This window comes from Myotis daubentonii, chromosome 7, assembly GCF_963259705.1.
Source record: "Myotis daubentonii chromosome 7, mMyoDau2.1, whole genome shotgun sequence".
NCBI classification, from domain to species: domain Eukaryota; kingdom Metazoa; phylum Chordata; class Mammalia; order Chiroptera; family Vespertilionidae; genus Myotis; species Myotis daubentonii.
In genome coordinates this window covers 37,969,973-37,992,789 of record NC_081846.1, presented here as the reverse complement: position 1 = coordinate 37,992,789, position 22,817 = coordinate 37,969,973, and the positions used below count along the sequence as shown (strand labels likewise).

Below are 22,817 nucleotides of genomic sequence, written 5' to 3'. Positions count from 1 at the left end.
ATTTAGAAAACTGTTTTCATTATCAAGTAACAAGTGATCAGAAATTTGCTTTATTTTCTTTTAAGGAAATTTTGTTAACGCAATACAAACCTCTTTTGCCTCTGGTATTGGCTGGCTGATAACATTCTGTTCCGAAGGAGGAGGTAATTTATTCATTATTTTGTTAGGAAGAGACCATGACATAGAATTTTTAAATGACAATCTTTTTTACTTTTTCAGCTTTATTAAGATATAATTAAATAGCATTGTGTAACTTGAAGGGGTCAACATGTTGATTTGATACTCTTCCAAAATGATTACCACCATAGCATTAGCTACCATCTCCATCCTGTCAAATAATTGCCATTTCTTTTTTGTAGTGAGAACATTTAAGATGTACTCTCTTGCTAATCTTTTTTTTTTTTAATATATTTCATTGATTTTTTACAGAGAGGATGGGAGAGAGATAGAGAGTCAGAAACATCGATGAGAGAGAAACATCGATCAGCTGCCTCCTGCACATCTCCCACTGGGGATGTGCCTGCAACCCAGGTACATGCCCTTGACCGGAATCGAACCTGGGACCCTTCAGTCCGCAGGCAGACGCTCTATCCACTGGCTAAGGACTTGCTAATCTTATAACTGGAAGTATGTATCCTTAGACTAGGTGACCATCTTGAGTATGCTACTATAATTGATTGTTTAGTACTCCAAACTACAATTTATATCCAAGGTTATAACTTTTTACTTAATAAATATTTTTCTTTCTATTATTTTTCACATAGGAGGTTTTAAAATTATTAATTTTTTAAAGTATCGTTTATGGTTTCTGTTCAATGGGCAAGTTTTTCAGCCTAATTATATTCACAGTAAATGGTATGTTCAGATAGTCACAGATGTACATATTTATCAGTTTGCAAAAGCAGTCATTTACAGATACAGTCCTCCCAAAATAATTTTTGGAGTTATTGGCATTGCCTCATACTTATGCATATAAATATGTATACATGTTTACCTCAAAACATTATATATTTTTTAAAAATATATATATATTTTATTGATTTTTTACAGAGAAGGGAGAGGGATAGAGAGCTAGAAACATCGATGAGAGAGAAACATCGATCAGCTGCCTTCTGCATGCCCCCCAGTGGGGATGTGCCCGCAACCAAGGTACATGCCCTTGACCGGAATCGAACCTGGGACCCTTGAGTTCGCAGGCCGACGCTCCATCCACTGAGCCAAACCGGTTCGGCAAAACATTATATATTTGAAGATGACAACTTTCTATTTCTAGGAACCTTTCCCTCAGTAGGTTAAGTTGAAAATACCCTACCTGTCAAACCACGAACTATAAACTGTATTTAAGCAATGTGATTGGTTACAAATTGGTCCCAGTATTATAGAATATTCTAATTCAGCCTAGCTGGCATGGCTCAGTGGGAGCATCTTCTTATGAACCAGGAGGTCACAGTTCAGTTCCGGGTCAGGGCACATGCCCAAGTTGCTGGCTCGATCCCCAGTAGGGGGTATGCAGGAGGCAGCCAATCAATCTCTCATCATTGATGTTTCTATCTCTTTCTCCCTCTCCCTTTCTCTCTGGAATCAATAAAAATATTTTAAAAGAAAAAAATATTCTAATTCATTAATATCTTTTCATATGTTTAATCCCAACATGAATCTTTTCCTGAAACTTCACCTCACAGCCTTTATGCTGCCATGTTGAGGAGATATTGCCTTGAAAATAAAATCACCCTTAAATTTAATCTATCCTTGAGGAGTTTATTCATTTTGGCCTAATGCACAAATTTTTGTCCATTTACACATGAAAAACTTTTGAAACTAGAGATTTTACATATCTCTCTAGGCTCTGTGATGCTACAGCTCCCTTTCTTCAAAGTTATCTCATTTAGTGTTAGTATTCATATTTACAGAACTTTTATAAAAATAATGAAGAGGCTATTTTATCTTATTTTAAGGATCTTTTGCATATTTTTATCAAAAAAAATTAATTACATGTTATTTCTCCAAAATTGTGAGATATCTTAGGTAAAGGGGATTATTGATCAGAGAAATTTGAGAGTAAGATCCTGAAGGAATGCTTGAGAGAAAATTACTCGTTTTCTCTTTAGCTGGAAATCCTGGGATTCTAAGGGGAAGGAATTAAAGAATTAGTGAGTGAGTGAGAGAGGTAATGTGTGTGGAGAATGAGACTTTGACCACAGTAGTTACCTAGTAAATAAAGATTTCAGTATTTACCAGTAGAGCTCAAATGATTGTCTTAGAATCAGCATGATAGCTTCGTGAAAAGGCAAATGAAAGTATACACTCAGTAGAACTGAAATTGCTTGCTATTTTTTTCCTTCCAGATTGTTTGACTTCACAGACACGTCTCAGGCTTAGTGGCATGTTGGTAAGCATCAATTATTTTGTAAGACTACTAGCATATAACCATGTTAAAAAAAAAACACACAAAAAAAAACACCACACACATACACACACTTAAAAAAAGATTTCAGATATTGTCTTTGGTAGTTTTTTGAACATTTAACTCACTTATTTGTAATTTTCTTATTTTCTGATAAATGTAGTCATAGTTGTAGGTTTCTAATAATGAACTGTGTTCAGTAAATTTTGGCATGTGGTGCTTTCATTGTCATTCACTGCTAAGTATTTAATTTAATTATGAAGTCCTTTTTAACCAAAGAGTTATATATTAGTGTTTTTGTCATTTCCAAACTTTGTTTTGTTTGTTATTTTTGTTATTTAGTTAGCTCTCATCATATAATGGTTGGGGAGTAGTCTTTGTTTTTGATACTTTGTTGTTGAAGCTCCCTTTGGGGGGAAACTTGGTCTTCCTCTTGCAACAGGACCTATGTTTTCATTGTTGTTTCTTTCTATTTTAGGATGGTCTTGTTAATGTAGGATGGATGGACTGTGCCACTCAGGCCAACCTTTGTACAAGTTTGGATATAACAACAAGTTCTACTGCCTATTTTCCTCCTGGAGCCACTTTAAATAACAAAGAGAAAAGCAATGTTTTGGTATGAATCATTTTCATTTCTTTGAACGCACACACTTAAATATGTTTTTTTTTAATCAAAGAGTAAGAAAATGAATCAGTTTATATCATCTGAATGTGGAACATTTAATAATCTAGAACAAATTTAATTTCTGGGATTCTGTTTAATACATTATTCAGTTTGTAAAGTCTGCTATAAGAATTATTTTTAACTGGCATAAACTATTATACTTTCGAACCTCAAAGGTATGGAATACATTTTTAGGTTAAATGAGTTTCATTAGTTTCCACTTATTTGTATGTTTTCTGATGTTAAAATACAGATCATTGGCCGGTTTGGCTGGAACCCGGTATCTATTTTTTTTTAAGCACCCTGTTAGATTCTGGTATAAACTCAGTGTGGAGATCTGCTGGTATGGTTCACCTCCCTAATTTTAGGAATGAGGAAACTGAGTGTCAAGCTAGTTATCAAGGAGTTGGGATAAACAGTGGGATATCAGACAAGTTTCTAAGGAACTCCAAAAGAAAAGAAGACTCTAAGAAGAACAAACTTCCTTTAGTTTTCTTTTCTGTAAAATTTGTTTTTTATGTTGATAAACAGACATATTCATTACAGAAATTCATATATAGTAAAGAAATGCTTAAAGAAAGATGCAAAATTTATTGAAACCGAATCACCAATAGACCAGCACCATCATATTTTGGTAAATATCCTTCCAGAACTCTGCGTAGGTGTGCATACTATTAGGACTTGGTGCTGATGACTCTTCGGTTTTATCTGTGGCCTAGGTCTCTGCCCTCCACTCCAGACTGCATTCTACTACCTATTCAACATCCCTCCTGGGATATTAATTGAGGTCTCAAACTTGGATATCTGCAACTATACTCCTGATTGTCCATAATAAATCTGCTCTACCCACAGTTTTCCCCATCTCAGTTGATGAAATATAAATGTAATATACATGCCATGCACACAAACAGAGGTGGGCAAAAGTAGGTTTACAGTTGTAATGCAAATAATATAATACCAAATAATATAAGAGTAAACTATGTTTTGAATAGTCACAACTGTAAACCTAGTTTTGCCCACCCCTGTGTATATATAATCATTATCAACAACCCCTGAATAGTAATTCATTGGCTAAAGGTGACATACTTAGATTAATCATTCCTCTCTTAATAGATAATTTAAGTTGTTTCTACTTTTGATGATTATAAGCAGTGTAATGAACAATCTTATTCATCTTTTTGTTCTTCTTCAATTATCTGTTTAGAATGAGATAGCTGCGGCAAGTTAAATTCCATTCATGTTGCCAAACTGCCCTACAGAAATTTGTTTAACTCTGTGCCATCAGTTCATGACATTTGCCTATACCCTGGCCAACAGTTAATATAGGGTCTTACCTTCAGTCACATGCAACTTCATATTTTAGTGAGCCTTTGGGATTTTTTATATAAACTGCCACCTCAGAATCAATCTTAGAAAACATAAATGAGTCATACTGGAAATGTAATAACCAGGAGTGATGGATTAAAGTCCTTATCCCTCCTAAAAGCATTTACGTTTTAAAAAATATAAGACACTATGCCAGCTAAATATGTCTGGAAAGTGAAATTTAGAGACTGGACAGTATCCTTTTATATATACAACTACCAAGTTTTACACCGAGACAGACAGGTTTATAATGAGTTTATAGTGTATTCTTCACTTATATGTTTACTAGAGGCCCACTGCATGAAATTCGTGCCTGGGTAGGGTCCCTAATAGCTGCCAGCCGCTGGCTGGGGCCTTCCTTCATTCTGCGCTGCCCCCTGGTGGTCCACGCATGTCATGGCAAGCGATCCCAGTCAGTCGAACTCCCAAGGGGACACTTTGCATATTAGGCTTTTATATATATACTAGAGGCCTGGTGCATAAAATTAGTGCATGTGGGGGGGTCCCTCAGCCCAGCCTGCATCCTCTCCAATCTAGGATCCCTCTTGCAATCCGGGACTGCTGGCTCCTAACCGCTCTCGTGCCTGCCTGATTGCCCCTAACTGCCTCTGCCTGCCAGCCTTATCGCCCCTACCTTGCCCCCCTGCTGGCCTCATCGCCCCTAACCGCCTCTGCCTCGGCCCCCGGCCTAAGCCGCAGTCTGGCCTACCTCTGCAGGAGGCAACCTGGGGGATCAGGGGAAGGCATTGCCCTAATTACCTGCTGCTGCTGCTCTGCCGGCCTGAGCCTGGGCCCTTCGCAGCCGTGCCTTGGCCCTCACAGCTACTGCGGTTTTGTCTGGAAGGTTGTCCAGAAGACATCTGCCCTAATTAGCATATTACCCTTTTACTGGTATAGACTTAGAGGCCCAGTGCATGAATTTATGCACCTTGAAAGGAACTGTGGGCCACCAGGCTGCGGTGGGCACAGGGGCGGGTCTCAGCCCATCCTCTGCGCCCCTGCCCAGCCCCTCCAGTCACTGCCCCCGGTCCCCTGTCTGCCATCAGCCCCTCTCCTGCCACCGCTGCTAATAGCACTCGCCCTGCTCGCACCCGCTGATGGTGCGGAGCCATTGGGGCCGGCGCCAGCAGTGGGTGCGAGCAGGGCCAGCACTGTAAGCAGGTGCAAGTGGTGGCTGCTGCCCTGATCGCCCCTCAGGAGCAGGGGGAAGTGGAGAAGCCCTCAGTGGCGATTGGGGCCAGCAGCTACCACCTGCATCCGCTGACGTCGCTGAGCGATCGAAGACGTTGCTGAGCGATCGAGACCGGCACTGGGTGCCAGCAGTGGGTGCGAGCGGTGGCTCTAGCACCGGCAGTGGGTGTGAGCGGGGCCAGTGCCGGTGGGAGGTGTGACTGCCGGGCAGGACCACAGCACATGGGAGCAAAGAATTTTCAGTAACCACCAGAGGCTTGCCCCGATGACAGTGACTGGCGCCCCACCTTGGTCTGGCACCCCCACTCGCCTGCTCCACCATCCCACAACTGCCGATGCCCACCATGTTCCTTGCGCATGCCCCCTGGTGGTCAGTGCACATCACAGCAACTGGTTGTTTGGTTGTTCTGCCGTTTAGTCTATTTGCATGTTAGGGTTTTATATATATAGATAAGATAAGCTGCTATAGGAGTATTTTTAGCAAAATCTTCATAATGAATGTGACTAAAGTGAATGAGCTGTAGTACAGAGGCATGAAAGAATTCTGTTTTGACCTCTTAAGGCCTTTGGTAACAAAATATTTCATATAGAGCTTTAAGAATATTTATGCTATAGATTAAAAAAAACAGAAAAACAAATTTCCAGGGGGAAAAACTGACTTTGCTGTTCTTATTCCCATTGTTTCTATCCATTGTTTCATATCAAGCACAATTAAGCTGTGAATACAGTGGTAGTTCTTACAAGTTTTAATGGAGTTTTAGATCTTTCAAGTAGTATTTGAATTGTCAAACATGGATGGTTTTTAATTAAATATATATTAAACTGTTTTGTCAACCCATATACATTTTCTTGATATAACCACTGCTGCACTCTTTGTAGTAATAGCTGCTTCATTGAGAATTAGACCACCAGATAGTTCTGTGAGAAAAATATGCTGAGGATGAAATATGGGCAGAAGTAAAGGTGATGTGTTCGAAGGGAGGTGTGCCTTCTTCAGTTATTTGTGTTTTAAATGAGACCTAGATGTAAAACTTCTATAATAAGGTGCCTTTTCATTTTCTAGTTATAAGTTCTTATCTTAATTCCTATTAATTATTGGTTGGGGTATGAAGTGTCTTGGGTCATCAAATACCCTAGTGTTTTAACAATTCTTAAATAATGGGTAAAGCATTGTCATTCTGTATGAAACATGGTTAGCATTAACATTGAACTGAACGTAAGATAGCACTTTACTCGTGATGCAGTCACTCCAGTGTGTTGTGAGGATTATTGTAGGACACACAGAACAGTTAATAGGCAATTCCAGGTAACGAAACACCTAATAAGGAAATTTGTTTTGCATCACTTTTTTAAAAAACAGCCCAGTTATACAATTTTTAATAATTGCCAAAATATGATAATACTTTTGGGGGGGGGGGCGGGGGATTAACATTTAGAATAAATAGCTTGAAAACTATTTAACTTCTGTGACTTTTTTCCTTAAAAGTTCTTCTGTGGAAACAACAACAACAAAAAAGACACTAAAGTAAATGGATATTGACTTAAAAAAATTACAATATAATTCTCTTATTCTAGTTTCTTAATTCATTGGATGCTAAAGAAATATATTTGGAAATAATGCATAATCTTCCAGATTTTGAACTACTTTCAGCAGACACACTAGAGGTAATATTTTTATAATGATAAATAATGTTGCTAACATTTTAAGTCTTAATATTTTAGCCAACATTTGGTTTATTCATCACTAGAGAGAAAGTAGCAGTTTCAAAGGATTATATATCAGTCAATTTTAGGTTAAACTCTAATTGACAGAGCTGCTGGTGGTATGGGGAGGATCTGTAGTTTTGTAAAACGTAACCAGTCCTAAAGGGCTTCAGGAATGTCATAAAAGCAAGATTTTGATCACAAAGCCGCTTTGGATCTAATGGGAAACTTTGTTCTTGATTACAGAACTATTTATATTTTTCAATGAGTAATTAAGAAGCAGCTTCAGAAATACTTATAGTAGAATTAGTTGTCTACTTTAATATTTTATAATGTAGTGACTTTTATCCTTCTGTAATCTTATATAATTGATTTACAGAGCATTATCCCAAATAAACTATAAAATAAGAATATGGATGTGCCTGAATTTTTGACATTATTTTGAAGTAATGGTTAGGATTATTAAAATTAACTATAAGAGAATAAAAAGAAAGATTAGAACTCAGAATTTCCTGTCTTTCACATTTCTTTTTAACTTTGTAGGATCGTTTGGCTCATCATCGATGGCTCTTATTTTTTCATTTTGGAAAAAATGGAAATTCAAATGATCCTGAGTTGAAGAAACTAAAGACTCTACTTAAAAATGAACATATTCAAGTAAGAAAAATGTATTCTGCCCAACATTCTGCTACTATGCTTTCTTATTAATACATAAAGTTATATTTTAAATAACTAGTTTTCTTCTACAATGTATGAAAATGTCAATCTTTTCCTTTATTATCTGCTTCTGGGGTCTCACATGAAAAGGTTTCTTTCTCCCCCACCCCAAGATTATATAAATATTCTCTACATTTTTAGAAGGGTGGCTTTCTTAAACAACTTTATATTATCGTGGAAATTGCTTCTCAGGTTTGTTAACTTTCTAGGAGCTTTTTTTTAAATTGCATTTTAGTGTTAAATGTAAATTAATTATTTCTATCTCTTGTATTTATAGCCTATTAACTTCTGTTTAGAAACTGTTGTTAGAGCAATGTCATTTTGTGATTAAGTATTTTATGAATACTTAATTGATTGGATAAGATTTCATTTTCATCTAATTAAACCTTCTCTTTCTGCTTTAGATTGGCAAGTTTGACTGTTCCTCTGCACCAGATATCTGTAGCAATCTCTATGTTTTTCAACCATGTCTAGCAGTATTTAAAGGACAAGGAACCAAAGAATATGAAATTCATCATGGTAAGAAGGAGAAAAAATGTATCTTCATTTTCAAATAGTACAGGCATACTTCAGAGATATTGTGGGTTGGGTTCCAGATCACCACAATAAAACGAATCGTAATCTTATTGATTGGTGAAGTTTCTTGCCTTCATTTTTAAAAAATGCAACATCTGTGACTGGCCAGCATGGCTCAGTGGTTGAGCATAGACCTATCCCAAATAGCATTATCCCAAATAAACTACAAAATAAGAATATGGATGTGCCTGAATTTTTGACATTATTTTGAAGTAATGGTTATGATTATTAAAATTAGACCTATGCTCAACCACTGATCCAGGAGATCACGGTTCGATTCCCTGTCAAGGCACATGCCTGGGTTGCGGCCTTAAATCCCCAGTATGAGGCGTGCAAGAGGCAGCCAATCGATGATTCTCTCTCATCATTAATGTTTCTATCTCCCTTTTCTCTGAAATCAATAAATTAATATATATACTTTTAAAACACAACATCTGTGATGTGCATTAAAGCAAAGCACAATAAAACAAGGTTTGACTATAATTTTTAATTTTACTTTTTACCTTATATTATATGGACATATGTATAAATAATTTGCTCTTATTTATTAATAAATTTGTTTCTTGTAAGGAAAAACATTTTAAATTATATTTAGTTATTTTATATTCTTGACTCTTGATCAGTGTTTCAGCAAGAACTGTGGTGACATGTTAGGCTAGGGAGGAATTTAAGGATCTTGCTTGTTGACCAAAGTAGCACCTATAGTGTTCATTCCAGTTTGCCAAATGTAGCATCTCAACCATTATGAGTAATTTTCAGACATTCTTTTAGATGTTTCCTCCACTAGACTACCAAGCATCTCCATTAACTGCTTTGTCATCTTCCTTGAATTTATAATCACATTTCTATATTACAGCTTGTTAGGGATTGCAACTCTGCATTCATGTAAGCGAAGTTCCAGTTCCTAGGGTTTGGGATGCATCATAGTCTCTCTCCTGAAAAGGTGAAATGTAGCAAGAGTCAAGCGAACTACAGCCTATCACAGTAAATAACAGATATTAACATTGTGCCTGTTAAGCCCTGTGTTAGGTGTTAGGAATGCAAAGTTGTAAGACATGGACTTGACTCTCAAGAAGCTTAAAATATCTAGTACAGGTGTGAGGAAGGAGATCTGTAAGCAAATATGAAAACCAATGTAATAGCCATTATGTATAAATTAATAAAATCAAAGAGACTTTTGCACAGTATAAGTCAGGAGGTGATATTTGAATTCAGGTGACATTTGCATGCTCAATTTCCCAAAGCAAATACAGAAGAATGAGAAGTGAGTTCCTTTAGGCCATAGGAACTATGTGAACAAAGGCTTGCTTGGCAAGGTAATCCCAATAGTAACGACTGTTTATTCTGTACTTTTTCGAAGGCAAACATTTTTCTAAAGGTTTTGCATACTTTTGTATTTCCATTTTGTATCTTCACCACAGTCCTGCAAGGGAGAAAATTGAGGCTCAGAAAGGCTAAGTAACTTTGCCAATGACAAAAACCAGTAACTGGTCAAGTAGATTTTGTATCCAAATATATCTGACTCCAAAGTCTAGGCTTACAGTTCATTAAATGCTACCTCCTTCAAGTGACCAGGAATGACCAGGTTATAATAATGGAGTTCTGTTCTTTTTTTACCTCTGAAATATTTCTGACTCCTCTTCATTTCTGTGCTTGCTGCCTTATTTCAGATCCATCGTGTACTGAATCATCCTCTGATACAGTTTTCCATCTCGTAGCCTTTCTTTTTTATTGTTGGTTATTTGTTTTATTTGCATTTATTGCCCTAGAACATCTAGGAACATTCTCATGTCACTTTTCTGCCTTGACTACTGATTTCTTTTAAAATAAAGTTCAGATTTCTTAGCATAAGAGCAAAGACTTTATCTGTTTGCTCACCACTCTATCTCCAGCACCTAGAATGGTGTCTGGTGTATAGTAGGAATTCAGTATATAGTTGTTAAATTAACGGTATACATTCACAATCTGCCTCTGATGGCTCTTTCAGCCTCATCTCTACCCTTCCAAATAATTATAGCTCCAGCTACTTGTGGATCTGTGAAAATATGATGTTCTTTCACTCCTCTGTGCCTTCATATGAAATTTTTCTTCCTCCTGCATTATAATCATTCCTTCTTGCCCCTCTAAATACAAAGGTGGCCAAAAGTAGGTTTATACTTGTGAGTACACAAAATAGAGTTTATTCTTATATTATTATTTATTAATATATTACTTTCCATACATATATGGTTTTATAGATAAAAGGCAGAATATGGATTTTAACTTTTCTCTTACTCAATTTCAAAGGAAAGAAGATTCTCTATGATATACTTGCCTTTGCCAAAGAAAGTGTTCATTCTCATGTTACCACACTTGGACCTCAAAATTTTCCTGCCAATGACAAAGAACCATGGCTTGTTGATTTTTTTGCCCCTGTAAGTTTTTATCTGTCAAAATTCAATATTGTCAGATTTTCTCTTGTTACAGCAAAAAGACATTTTCTAGATAACCTTGAACCATGGGTACAGTTTGGCTACAACCACATATTGTATCTAAGAGAGAACTGATGTACTTTCCTCTAAGGATTAAGCATATACAAGCATAAGATTCACAATTAAGTGTGGTTTGTCTTAACTTATATTGCTTGTCGCAAAAATTACGTGGGTTTTGTTGTATACTTTATTTGGCTCCGTGCTGATGAATATTTTTCTTTTGTAGTGGTGTCCACCGTGTCGAGCTTTATTGCCAGAGTTACGAAAAGCATCCAAGCACCTTTATGGTCAGCTTAAATTTGGTACACTAGACTGCACAGTTCATGAGGGACTTTGTAACATGGTAAGGCAAAGTATTAAAAGTGGTTTCTAATTAATCTGATATTAAAATGACTTTTTCAAAAATACATCTACATTTAGAGTGTAACAGATATTTTAAACCAATAATTTCAATAAATTATGATGGATTAAAATATGATAATATATGTAGTTAAGTGTAGATATAGTCTTATTTATTAAGCTCAGGAAAATATTTAGTTGACTTGATAAAATATTTGATTTTTCAATTATTTAAGATCTTCATATTTTTTTAACTTAATATTTCCTTTTGGAGGTCTATAGCTTTTTTCTTTGGCTTTCCTTGTAATTGTATAGCTAATAGAAGGAAATTAAAATGAATGCGATATGGGGTTAATTAATATTCACTCTTCAGTTTTAAGAAGTACTAGAAATTATATACCTCATGATGAAAGTATGCAATGCCCCCTATAAAATATTCTTGGAAAAATTTTAAATCAAATCATCAGCTCTATTAGTGTATTGAAGAACAGGTGAAGTGACAACATGGGTGTGCAATTTGCAAATCCCACCATGTAGAGGACTTTATAGACAAACAACCAGTTTATTGGACACATTTATTAAAAGGGGAAGAAGATTAAAGACTTAGAAGACATGCCATTCAAATGTAAGTATAGTCTTCCTGTGGATGCAATTTAAACAAACCAACTGCACAAATAGCAAATTGGGAAAATTTGACCTCTGATAGGATATCTAATTATTTTCAGGAATTGTTAATTTTTAGATATGAAAATGATAGTGTGGTTATATTTGGGGGAAATACATGTTTTTAATATACTGAAATATTTATGAATGAAATGATAAGTTATCTGGAATTATCTTTAAAATAACCTTGGGATAGGGTAGAGTGGAAGAAGTACAGTGGGGCCTTGACTTACGAGTGTCCCGACTAACGAGTGTATAAAGGAATTAAGAATAGCCATGGCCCTGGCCACAGTGGCTCAGTGGTTGAGTATTGATTCATGAACCAAGACAGCACAGTTTGATTCCTGGTCAGGGCAAATGCTTAGGTTTTGGCCTTGATCCCCAGTAGGGATCATGCAGAAGGCAGGCAATCAGTGCTTCTCTCTCCTCAATGCTTCTGTCTCCATCCCTCTCCCTTCTCTCTCTCTAAAAAATCAATGAAAACATATTTTTTTTAAAAAGCGATGAGTAAATGATTGCTGTAGTCCCGAGAGTACATGAGACTTTATTGTTCTATTTTGTGTGTATTTTAAGTCAAAATTCATAAAAACTCAAACTTTTTTAAAAAGATAAATGGAAGTGAATATAGGATGAAATGTTTATGGCATCTGTGTGAGGACTAATTTCTCACTCCACACACAAAAACTAAATATAAAAATCAATGAATATGAACGAATTTGACTATGTTAAATGTAAAAACTATTACCAAAGAGACACTATAAAGTTAAGGGAACAGGCTGCACATATAACTAACAAAGCCTTATAGTCCAGAATATTTTAAGACTATAAATCAATTTTTTAAAAAAATTTTGAAAAAAAAGTTTACAGACATATCGCAAAAGAGGAAATACAACAAACGTAGAAAATGTTCAACTTAAACTAAGTTCAAGGGAGTAAAAAGGGACCAAGCCTAATTATCCATGTTCACTTCCCTGCATTTCATACTTATGGGTTTTATGTCTTATGTAGTATCTGTAAGTAAGGGTTAGGTATTCATCAGTACAACTGTGAATCCAATTCTTTTGCAAATTTTGTCCAGGCTAAAATTTTTCAGTCACCAGAAATTTAGCAATGGGTCTTTTAAATCCTATTACTTAAATAAAGACAAACTGGTTATAAATTTGAAACAAATAGGTTACATGTATAAAATCATGTTTAATTTGTCTTCTCATTCTTAACAGTATAACATTCAGGCTTATCCAACTACAGTGGTGTTCAACCAGTCCAATGTGCATGAATATGAAGGCCATCACTCTGCTGAACAGATCTTGGAGTTCATAGAGGTATTTAAGTTAATTTAATTCTGTAGTATTATAAATTATAGAGGTAATGTAAGTTATTTTAAGTTCATGGCTATAAATCATTCTGTGTGTGTGTACTCTTTGTATAAATATTTAATCATCTATACTAATAAAAGGGTAATATGCTAATTAGACCGGGAGACCTTCCTGACAAAGCCATGGGGGCAGGGCCGAGGCAGAGGCGGTTAGGGGCGAGCAAGCCAGGAGGGGAGGGCAGTTGGGGGTGATCAGGCCGGCAGGGGAGGGCATTTGGGGGCAATCAGGCCAGCAGTTGGGGGGAGGGCGTTGGGGGCAAGCAGGCTGGGTAAGGTGGGGGCAGTTGGGGGCAAGCAGACCAGCAGGGGGGGCAGTTGGGGGCAAGCAGGCCAGCAGGCAGAGTGGTTAGGGGCGATCAGGCAGGCAGGCAGGTGAGCAGTTAGGAGCCAGAGGTCCCAGATTTCGAGAGGGATCCCCACAGGGATCGGGCCTAAACTGGCAGTCAGACATCCCCTGAGGGGTCCCCAATTGGAGAGGGTGCAGGCCGGGCTGAGGGACACCCTCCTCCTCCCCCCTCCCCCCTTCCTGTGCACGAATTTCGTGCACCGGGCCACTAGTGTTTAATAACAGGATTTATTCTTCTCATACCAACACATTATTTTCTGGCAAGAAAATGAATTTCTTATATTTTTCTAATGTTTTACTCCTATTATGTACTTACTGTAAACTCTAAGAATAAGTCTGTGTTTTATTTATTATCTAGTTCAGTGCCTTGTACTTAGTGGGCACAATTATTTCTTGAATACATTGAAATTATATTTTCACATAAAGCTTTGCCCCACCCCCTCTCCATGTTGTCTCAGCTAGAACCACCATGGCTTCTTTTAGGTCCATCCATATAGATGAGGTAGGAGTAAACTCAGTATCATCCAGGAAATGTGTGGGTGAGTAAGGGCAGTCTAGCCCAACCCCCAATGGAGGGCCTCTTTCAAGCCTGGGCAGCTGTGCCACTCCCATTATCAGCACAGCAGTACCCTATATCTATAGCATCTCCTTTTTTTTCCACTAATACTAATTGACTAAAATAGTTAAATAGGGGTTTCTTAAGAATGAAAAATTTTAGCGTATTAATTATGTAGTGACCATTCTCTGTCCTTTTCTCTCCCTCCTCCTCAGGAATAATAGTTTTGGTTTTGTGTTGTTTGATTTTTGAGGTTTCCCCCAGTGAAGCTAACATCTTCATTAGTATTACCCAATCATGATAGACTAAAACTTCGTTAAAATAGCATTTGGAGCGAGTGATCTGTAGAGGTCGTGCAGTCTCCAGTCAGCATGTCAGGAAAATAGACTAATAGGCTTTCCGTTAATTAAAGGGCCATTTTCAAACCAATCATTGGTTCCAAAACAGAACTACATCTTATGTAGACAATAGAGCAGCCGTGGGCAAACTACGGCCCACGGGCCGGATCCGGCCCATTTGAAATGAATAAAACTAAAAAAAAAAAAAAAAAAAAGACCGTACCCTTTTATGTAATGATGTTTACTTTGAATTTATATTAGTTCACACAAACACTCCATTCCATGCTTTTGTTCCGGCCCTCCGGTCCAGTTTAAGAACCCATTGTGGCCCTCGAGTCAAAAAGTTTGCCCACCCCTGCGCTAGAGGCACAGCACGTGAAATCGTGCAAGACCCAGACCTGCTGTGCCGGCAGGGCAGGACCCCAGAACTGCCCCGTGCGAGCCGCGAGACCCCAGATCTGCCCCGCGCAAACCGCAGGCCCCGCCTCCACTGTGCCAGCCCCATGTGAGCCCCAGCCTGCAAGAGGTGCTCTATGCACCTCCTGGTGAATGGTTGTTTGGTTCCGCCGTTATGGCATCATGGCCGCAGGCCTTTTATGCTATAGATCTGGGGCAGCTCTTGAAAATCTTACCTCATCTGCTCATAATCTTAAAGTTGCCTGTTTATTTTAGTGATACATAGAAATAGGAACAAAATATATCTTAATTTAAGAAGACAAAGGTCAGAGGGGGGGGGAAGGAGAACATATGTACTACTCTTTATAATACTTTAAGCAATAAAATAAAATTTTTAAAAAACGGATGGGAAATAATCCAAACTTCATAAAAAATTTGGGATCATTTCTTCCTTTTTAAATTAATTCACTATAAATACTCTTTAAATACCCTTAAGTATCTTTTTATTCAAAAATAAATTTTTCTAAATGACTGATACCAACAATTTGCCAAGAATATGTGAACAACTCTTTCTATATCTGTTATAATGAAAGTTGTATTGTCTTTAGGATCTTATGAATCCTTCAGTGATCTCCCTGTCACCCACCACTTTCAATGAACTAGTTAAACAAAGAAAACATGATGAAGTCTGGATGGTTGATTTCTATTCTCCATGGTGTCATCCATGTCAAGTTTTAATGCCAGAATGGAAAAGAATGGCCCGGGTATAGTAAAATCGTTTATTTTTAATGTAAACATTTACTAAGAACATCTAATTAACAGAATTATTTTGAAGCTAGCATGAGTAAACCCACCTCTAGATTATAACTTAACAGTTCTGATCACACCACTTGGATTTCAACTCAGCTTCTGTCTGGTATATGAATGGTATAGAATAATTTACCTTTTTTTGTGTTGCACTTTATATTGTATTTGACCAAAGTTCTGCCAAAGTCAACCCAAAGGTCTCCTTTATTTTACTTTCAGAGCTCAAATATAGTTTCTTCACAATATTGTAGGACTTAAAAATAGCTTTGACCTATAATACTATTTGGATTTTTTAAATTTCATACAAATAGACAGAGTGTTATATAAATTATGAAAGATTGGGAAAAAAAGATTTAAATACCAGAATGGAAAATACAGTAACTACTTTGTTTATTTCTAAGATAAAACATGAACAAACCTGAGTTAAAGTGATTTCTGGTATCTTAACATTTGAGATAATACAACTTTGTGCTCTTTTCATTAAAATTTTTAAATTTAACTATGAGTCCATGTGCTGACCACAGCCCATGTCTCCATTTGAAAAAATAACTCTGAAATTCCATTGCCAAGACCTTTATTCGTTCTTGGTTTCTAATTCTTTGAATTTTAGAAAAAATTTCTTTTTCCCACCCTGGCCTGTTTGGCTCAGTGGATATAGTGTTGGCCTGCAGACTGAAGAGTCGCAGGTTCGATTCCAGTCAAGTGCATGTACTTCAGTTGCAGGCTCCTTCCTGGCCAGGCCTAATCAGGGCATGTACAGGAAGAAACCAATCGATGTGTTTCTCTCACATCAATATTTCTGTTTTTCCCTCTCTGTTCCACTCTCTCTAAAAATCAATGGAAAAAACATTCTTGAGTGAGGATTAAAAAAATACATTGTTTTTAGAAAAAAATTAATTTTCTCTATATAATAGGTGAATGAAATCAATTGTTTAATATGCAATAATTGTAGTGAGTTCTTAACTACAAAATTAAATTTTCAGTTTATTACTCTAAATGTTCTATTATATTTAAGCCCTTACTTTTTTATTTGATGAAAATCACTGATAAATAATATAATAATTGTCTCACAGTGATAGTTTCTCTATGCAAATATATATAAAGTAGTTGTGGAGGTTATTTTTTTCTAATCACTTTGATATATTTGTCTCCTCTTTTTTTTCTTTTCCAGACATTAACTGGACTAATCAATGTGGGCAGCATAGACTGCCAACAGTATCATTCTTTTTGTGCTGAAGAAAATGTTCGAAGATACCCTGAGATAAGATTTTTCCCCCCAAAATCAAATAAAGCTTATCAATATCAGTAAGTATTGTCTAAAATTTTAAGGCACTTACTATAATCATTTATACAGTTAACACTTAAAAGTTATTCTAACTAAATAAAAGTTAACCCAACAAGTATTTTTTGGGAACTCACCATGCTTAAGATAGTGTGCTAATGAGAACTTCAGAAAATGAAAAGAGAACGGAACAGTTACACTGTTCATGAAGCTGACAATCTAGTAAAGAAGAAATAAGGAGAGAAAGAACTAACCTTTATTAAGTCCCTGGTTACTTTCAGGTACTATACTAGATCTTTGCTCATATTATCTCCACTAGTCCTCACATATACCCTGAAAAAACAAACAAAAGTTATTACCCTTCCTATACTATTACTTATCAGATAAGTAAACAGATTCAAAGACCTTAGATTAATTTAGATAACAGCTGCTAAGGTTTAAGGTTGGAACTTGAAACCAGGTCTCTCTCATTGTCCATGTTTTCACAACACCACATGGTTTTTCAGATAGGAAACTGGAAAACACAAGGCAAAATATAATAAATATTATTTAAGAAGTAAAAATGAACCATGGATTTCAAAGGAGGAAGGAATCACAACTATGAGAAAAATGATGAAATACTGCATTTGTGAAGTGGCTCTTACAAATGGGTATGAATTTTACAGACAGTAGTAACTGGAGTAAAGGTTCAGAAACTGAAGCCTTGGACATGTTCACTTTTGTCATTGCCATGGGTTTGTAGGTGTCCAGCAAGCAGCTACACATTCAGGTCTGTCTGGACACAAAAAGACATTGAGACTAGTGAAAAATGTATTTGGGAAGCCATGTAAGTAGTGTTTATAGCTAGGTGTATCTGAGAAGAGATGCTAGATAAAGTCATTGGACTAAACTTATCTCTAAACTAGAGGCCTGGTGTATGAAATTCATGCACTTGGGGGCAAAGTGGGGAGTCCCCCAGCCCAGCCTGTGCCCCCTCACAATCTGGGAGCCCTCGGGGATGTCTTACTGATAGTTTAGGCCCACTTCCCTTGGGGAGCAGGTCTAAGCCGGCAGTTGGACACCCTTAGCACGGCTGCGGAGGCGGGAGAGGTTCCCACCACCGCCGCTGTGCTTGCCAGCTGTGAGCCGGCTTCTGGCTGAGTGGTGCTCCGCCTGTGGGAGCGCACTGACCACCAGAGGGCAGCTCCTGCATTGAGCGTCTGCCCCCTGGTGGTCAGTGTGCATCATCGCCACCGGTTGTTCTGCCATTTGGTCGATTTGCATGTTAGCCTTTTGTTGTATAGGATTTCTACAATGAGATAGTTTTCTGAACATATCCAATAATGAAAAATTCTATTTACAACTGACATATATTTTTCTTTTTTTCAGTAGTTACAATGGTTGGAATAGGGATGCCTATTCCCTAAGAATTTGGGGTCTAGGGTGAGTAACTAAAATATATATTATTGTACAAAATGGATTTAATATTATTTACCTTCCTCTATGTCTATAATTAAATTTACTGTGAGTTGTTTAAAATTCTAGCATTTTAAAGCTAGAATTAAAAAATTATAACTTAGTAAAAAATTATAACTTACCAAAGATAAGGTTGTGGTTTATTACACTGTCATTCTTTAAAGTCACTTTAAACTTAAAAACTTTTGCAGCATTATATTTTAGAAGTTTGCTTTGGTTTTGTATAATAAAAAATAATTTTGATTTTTGCCTCAGATTTTTGCCTCAAGCATCCATAGATCTTACACCTCAGGCCTTCAATGAAAAAGTTTTACAAGGGAAAAACCATTGGGTGATTGACTTCTATGCTCCTTGGTGTGGACCTTGCCAAAATTTTGCCCCAGAGTTTGAGCTCTTGGCCAGGGTAAGTCTTGTCTACCTACTTAAATAAATTGTAATCACATGCATGTTTTAATAATTAGCTGAAACATTTTAAATACAATTTTCATTCTTTCTTAAAAGTTTCCTCTGAATTTTAAAAACCATTTCATTTCTACAACTATAATCTTTGCAGTAGGCTTCATTCTTTATTTAAAAAGTTAGCCAGCATCTCTACCTAATTGTTTTTGGGTCAGTGACTTTTTTTTTTCTTCAACAAGAAACTAAGCATCTAACCCAGCCGTGGGCCCGTTTGAAATGAATAAAACTATAAAAAAAAAAAAAAAAAAAAAGACCATACCCTTTTATGTAATGATGTTTACTTTGAATTTATATTAGTTCACACAAACACTCCATCCATGCTTTTGTTCCGGCCCTCGGGTCCAGTTTAAGAACCCATTGTGGCCCTCGAGTCAAAAAGTTTGCCCACCCCTGAACCACTGGGTCTTCAAATTCAAATTTAGGTGATAACTTCTATGATTATTAATACAAAAGCATATATCTGGCCCTGGCCAGGTTGCTCAATTAGTCAGAGCATTGTCCCAATATGCCAAGGTTGTAGGTTCAGTCTCTGGTCAGAGCACATTCAAGAATTAGCCAATAATGCATAAATAAGTGGAACAACAAATCAATGTTTGTTTTTCTCTCTCTTCCCCTCTTTAGATGACATCATCATCTACCTAACCTTAGTAGCCAGAAGCCTCACTTCTACTTGTTCCCTTTTTCCTTCAATTAATTCCTTCCCTGCAATTAAGAAAGGAATCCTTTTTTGATCGGATGTGTACACGCTAGAGGAAGTAAGAGATCTGATAGTGAGACAACTGGAGAGTGTAGCTGGAGTAGTCAGCCTTCCACAAGATGGGTGCTACCTCAGCACATGAGATCAGAGGAAGACAGGAAGGAGACCGTCTGGGATGTTTATGCTGTGACAGACAGGTGTAGTACCAAGAAGTTGAGGTCATTTAGGGCAAAGCTCAATTTTCTTGGTAAGGCAAAGAGAAATTATTGCTATTGGAGATGTGCTGGACAAATAGGAATGCAAAGCACCAGTAAGAATTTGGAAGCAATCTTATTTGAATGGGGAGAATTGAAATGTTTTAAATAACAAATCCTTAGGTTTATAAAGATTTGAAATTTTTAGTATCACATTGCTTTGTGGTTGCCAAAATACTTCATTCCAAAGAGAATGGTAAACCATATTTGTCTTTTTTCAGATGATTAAAGGAAAAGTGAAAGCTGGAAAAGTAGACTGTCAGGCCAATGCTCAAACATGCCAGAAAGCTGGTATCAGAGCCTATCCAACTGTTAAATTCTTTCCCTACGAAAGATCAAAGGTACGTACAGGTTTTTCCTCCATGTTCCTTTCCTTTAGCAGGCCAAGCTCAAAAGATTTTTTGTTTAGACTGAGTAATGCTCTTTTCTAGTTTCTTTTCCCTTTGTCATTATCTTCTTGCATATTATTGAAACACGGTCCTTCCTTTTTATATATACACTAAATGATTTTAAAAGGTTTTGTGTCTCAAAATTGATATGATCTCCATTGCCTTAAAATTTTTACACTCATTAATAGGAAAATTACTCAAGAGACAAACCAAAATACTAATAGTGGTTTTCTATGGGTGATAGAATTCAAGGTAATTATTTACTTTCTGTGAAGTTTTATATTTCCTACTTTTATAGAATTAACATATAGTACCTTTATGATTAACTAGAGGCCCGGTGCATGAAATTTGGGGGGGAGGGGGGGGGCGGTCCCTCAGCCTGTCCTGCACCCTCTCTAATCTGGGACCCCTCAGGGGATGTCCGACTGCCCTGTGGGATCAGGCCTAAACTAACAGTCAGACATCCCTCTCACAATCCAGAACTGCTAGCTCCTAACCACTCACATGCCTGCCTTCCTGATTGCCCCTAATCACTTCTACCTGCCAGCCTGATCGCCCCCAACTGCCCTCCCCTGCCAGCCATCTTGTGGCGGCACGAGGACCACCTAGGTTTTTATTAGTATAGATTTTTTTCCAGGAAAGGATAGTATACTATTGTAATACTTTTGAAATAACTAGAATATTTATCTTATGGAATCTTTTTTTTTTTATGTATTTTATTGATTTTTTACAGAGAGGAAGTGGGGAGAGATAGAGAGTTAGAAACATCGATGAGAGAGAAACATCGATCAGCTGCCTCCTGCACATCTCCTACTGGGGATGTGCCCACAACCCAGGTACGTGCCCTTGACCGGAATCGAACCCGGGACCTTTCAGTCCGCAGGCCGACGCTCTATCCACCGAGCCAAACCGGTTTTGGCTATCTTATGGAATCTTTATTAATGAATGATTTAGGTTATAAAAGTTGGTGCGGTCATAATTCCTTTTTTATAGGTAACTTTTTTTTTTCCCCCGGCAAGAAACTAGACATCTAACCAATGGGTCTTAAAATTCAAATTCAGGTGATAACTTTTATGATTACTAATACAAAAGCATATGTCTGGCCCTAGCCAGGTTGCTCAATTGTTAGAATGTGGTAACAATATGCCAAGGTTGCAGGTTCAGTCTCTGGTTATGGCACATACAAGAACAAGCCAATGAATGCATAAACAACAAATCAATGTTTGTTTTTCTCTCTCTTCCCCTCCCACCCCCTCCTTTCTCTAAAAAAATAAATAAAAATTTTTAAGTATATGTGTATCAGCCAGTATAATTGCTAACTGAAAGTACTCATGACCTTTGCTGTCTTCCCAAGTAAAAGAATGACATTATTGGCACTAGAACTATGATAAAATATTTTCTTTTTACTATATTCATGTTTTCTGATAAAACATGAAATTAATAATTTCAAATATTTTAATATAAACTTTTTGAGAAGGAATATCTGATTAAGGCCTCATGTTATTTATTGGTAATTATAATACATTTTTAAATAGAGCTAAATATTTAAATAGATAAATTAAATGGTGAATTTCAGAAATCTAGAATTGTCAGACATTTAGATTTTTCAGTGAAGGATTTTGATTAGTCAAAGAGGCTAACTGTTTTAAGAACAGCATAGGGTAAGCATAACTTGAGAGAGAAAACGTTTTATACCTGAGGCTGAATCTTCATTCCTTTGGAATCACTAGCTTTGCTTCCCAATTCTCAGAACAGCTGAGAAGTGGGTGACATCATGTCAAATGATGTTAGAGAAATATCAATAAAATGACCAATCATAGAAATGATCAGGCCATAGAGGGAGCTCTTTGAAAATATTGCCCGGCTTAGGTGGCTCAGTGGTTGAACAGCGACCTATGAACCAGGAGGTCACAGTTCCATTCCCCGATCAGGGCACATGCTCCAGTTGCAGGCTTGATCCCCAGTGTAAGGCGTGCAGGAGGCAGCCAGTCAATGATTCTCTCTCATCATTGATGTTTCTTTCTCTCTCCCTCCCTCCCTCCCTCCCTCCCTCCCTCCCTGAAATAAGTAAAAAATATATATTTTTTGGAATATAATGAACAACATAAACTGATGAACAAAAATAGAACCAGAGACATAGAAGCATCGAATAGACTGTCCAACCTATGAGGGAAGGTAGGGGGTGAGGGGCTAAGAGATCTAAGGACTTGTATGCATGCATATGAGCATAACCAATGGACACAGACAGTAGGCGGGTGAGGGCATGTGCTGTGTGGGGTGAGAGGTCAATGGGGGAAAAAGTCTCGTGTAATGCTTTTAACAATAAAGAATTTAAATTAATATATGTATATATGTGTGTGTGTGTGTGT

General features: G+C 37.1%; 1 protein-coding gene and 1 long non-coding RNA gene across 5 annotated transcripts in view; both read left to right on the top strand.

Moving 5' to 3' along the window:
* DNAJC10 (DnaJ heat shock protein family (Hsp40) member C10) overlaps positions 1-22,817 on the top strand; it is a 38,964-nt gene that overhangs the window by 11,845 nt on the left and 4,302 nt on the right. For 3 of the 4 annotated variants that reach the window (XM_059703917.1, XM_059703918.1, XM_059703919.1), the window contains exons 8-21: positions 66-143; positions 2,346-2,389; positions 2,883-3,020; positions 7,200-7,289; positions 7,872-7,985; positions 8,450-8,564; positions 10,908-11,035; positions 11,319-11,435; positions 13,315-13,416; positions 15,714-15,869; positions 17,084-17,217; positions 18,563-18,616; positions 18,905-19,052; positions 20,281-20,400. In XM_059703917.1, coding sequence (XP_059559900.1) covers positions 66-143; positions 2,346-2,389; positions 2,883-3,020; positions 7,200-7,289; positions 7,872-7,985; positions 8,450-8,564; positions 10,908-11,035; positions 11,319-11,435; positions 13,315-13,416; positions 15,714-15,869; positions 17,084-17,217; positions 18,563-18,616; positions 18,905-19,052; positions 20,281-20,400 — 1,538 coding nt within the window. The remainder of the gene's footprint in view (positions 1-65; positions 144-2,345; positions 2,390-2,882; positions 3,021-7,199; positions 7,290-7,871; positions 7,986-8,449; positions 8,565-10,907; positions 11,036-11,318; positions 11,436-13,314; positions 13,417-15,713; positions 15,870-17,083; positions 17,218-18,562; positions 18,617-18,904; positions 19,053-20,280; positions 20,401-22,817) is intronic. The other variant, XM_059703920.1, reaches the window with a different exon arrangement.
* LOC132238459 (uncharacterized) lies at positions 11,445-12,693 on the top strand. The gene is made up of 2 exons (XR_009453792.1): positions 11,445-12,305; positions 12,347-12,693. It is a non-coding gene; the product is annotated as an uncharacterized LOC132238459 (long non-coding RNA).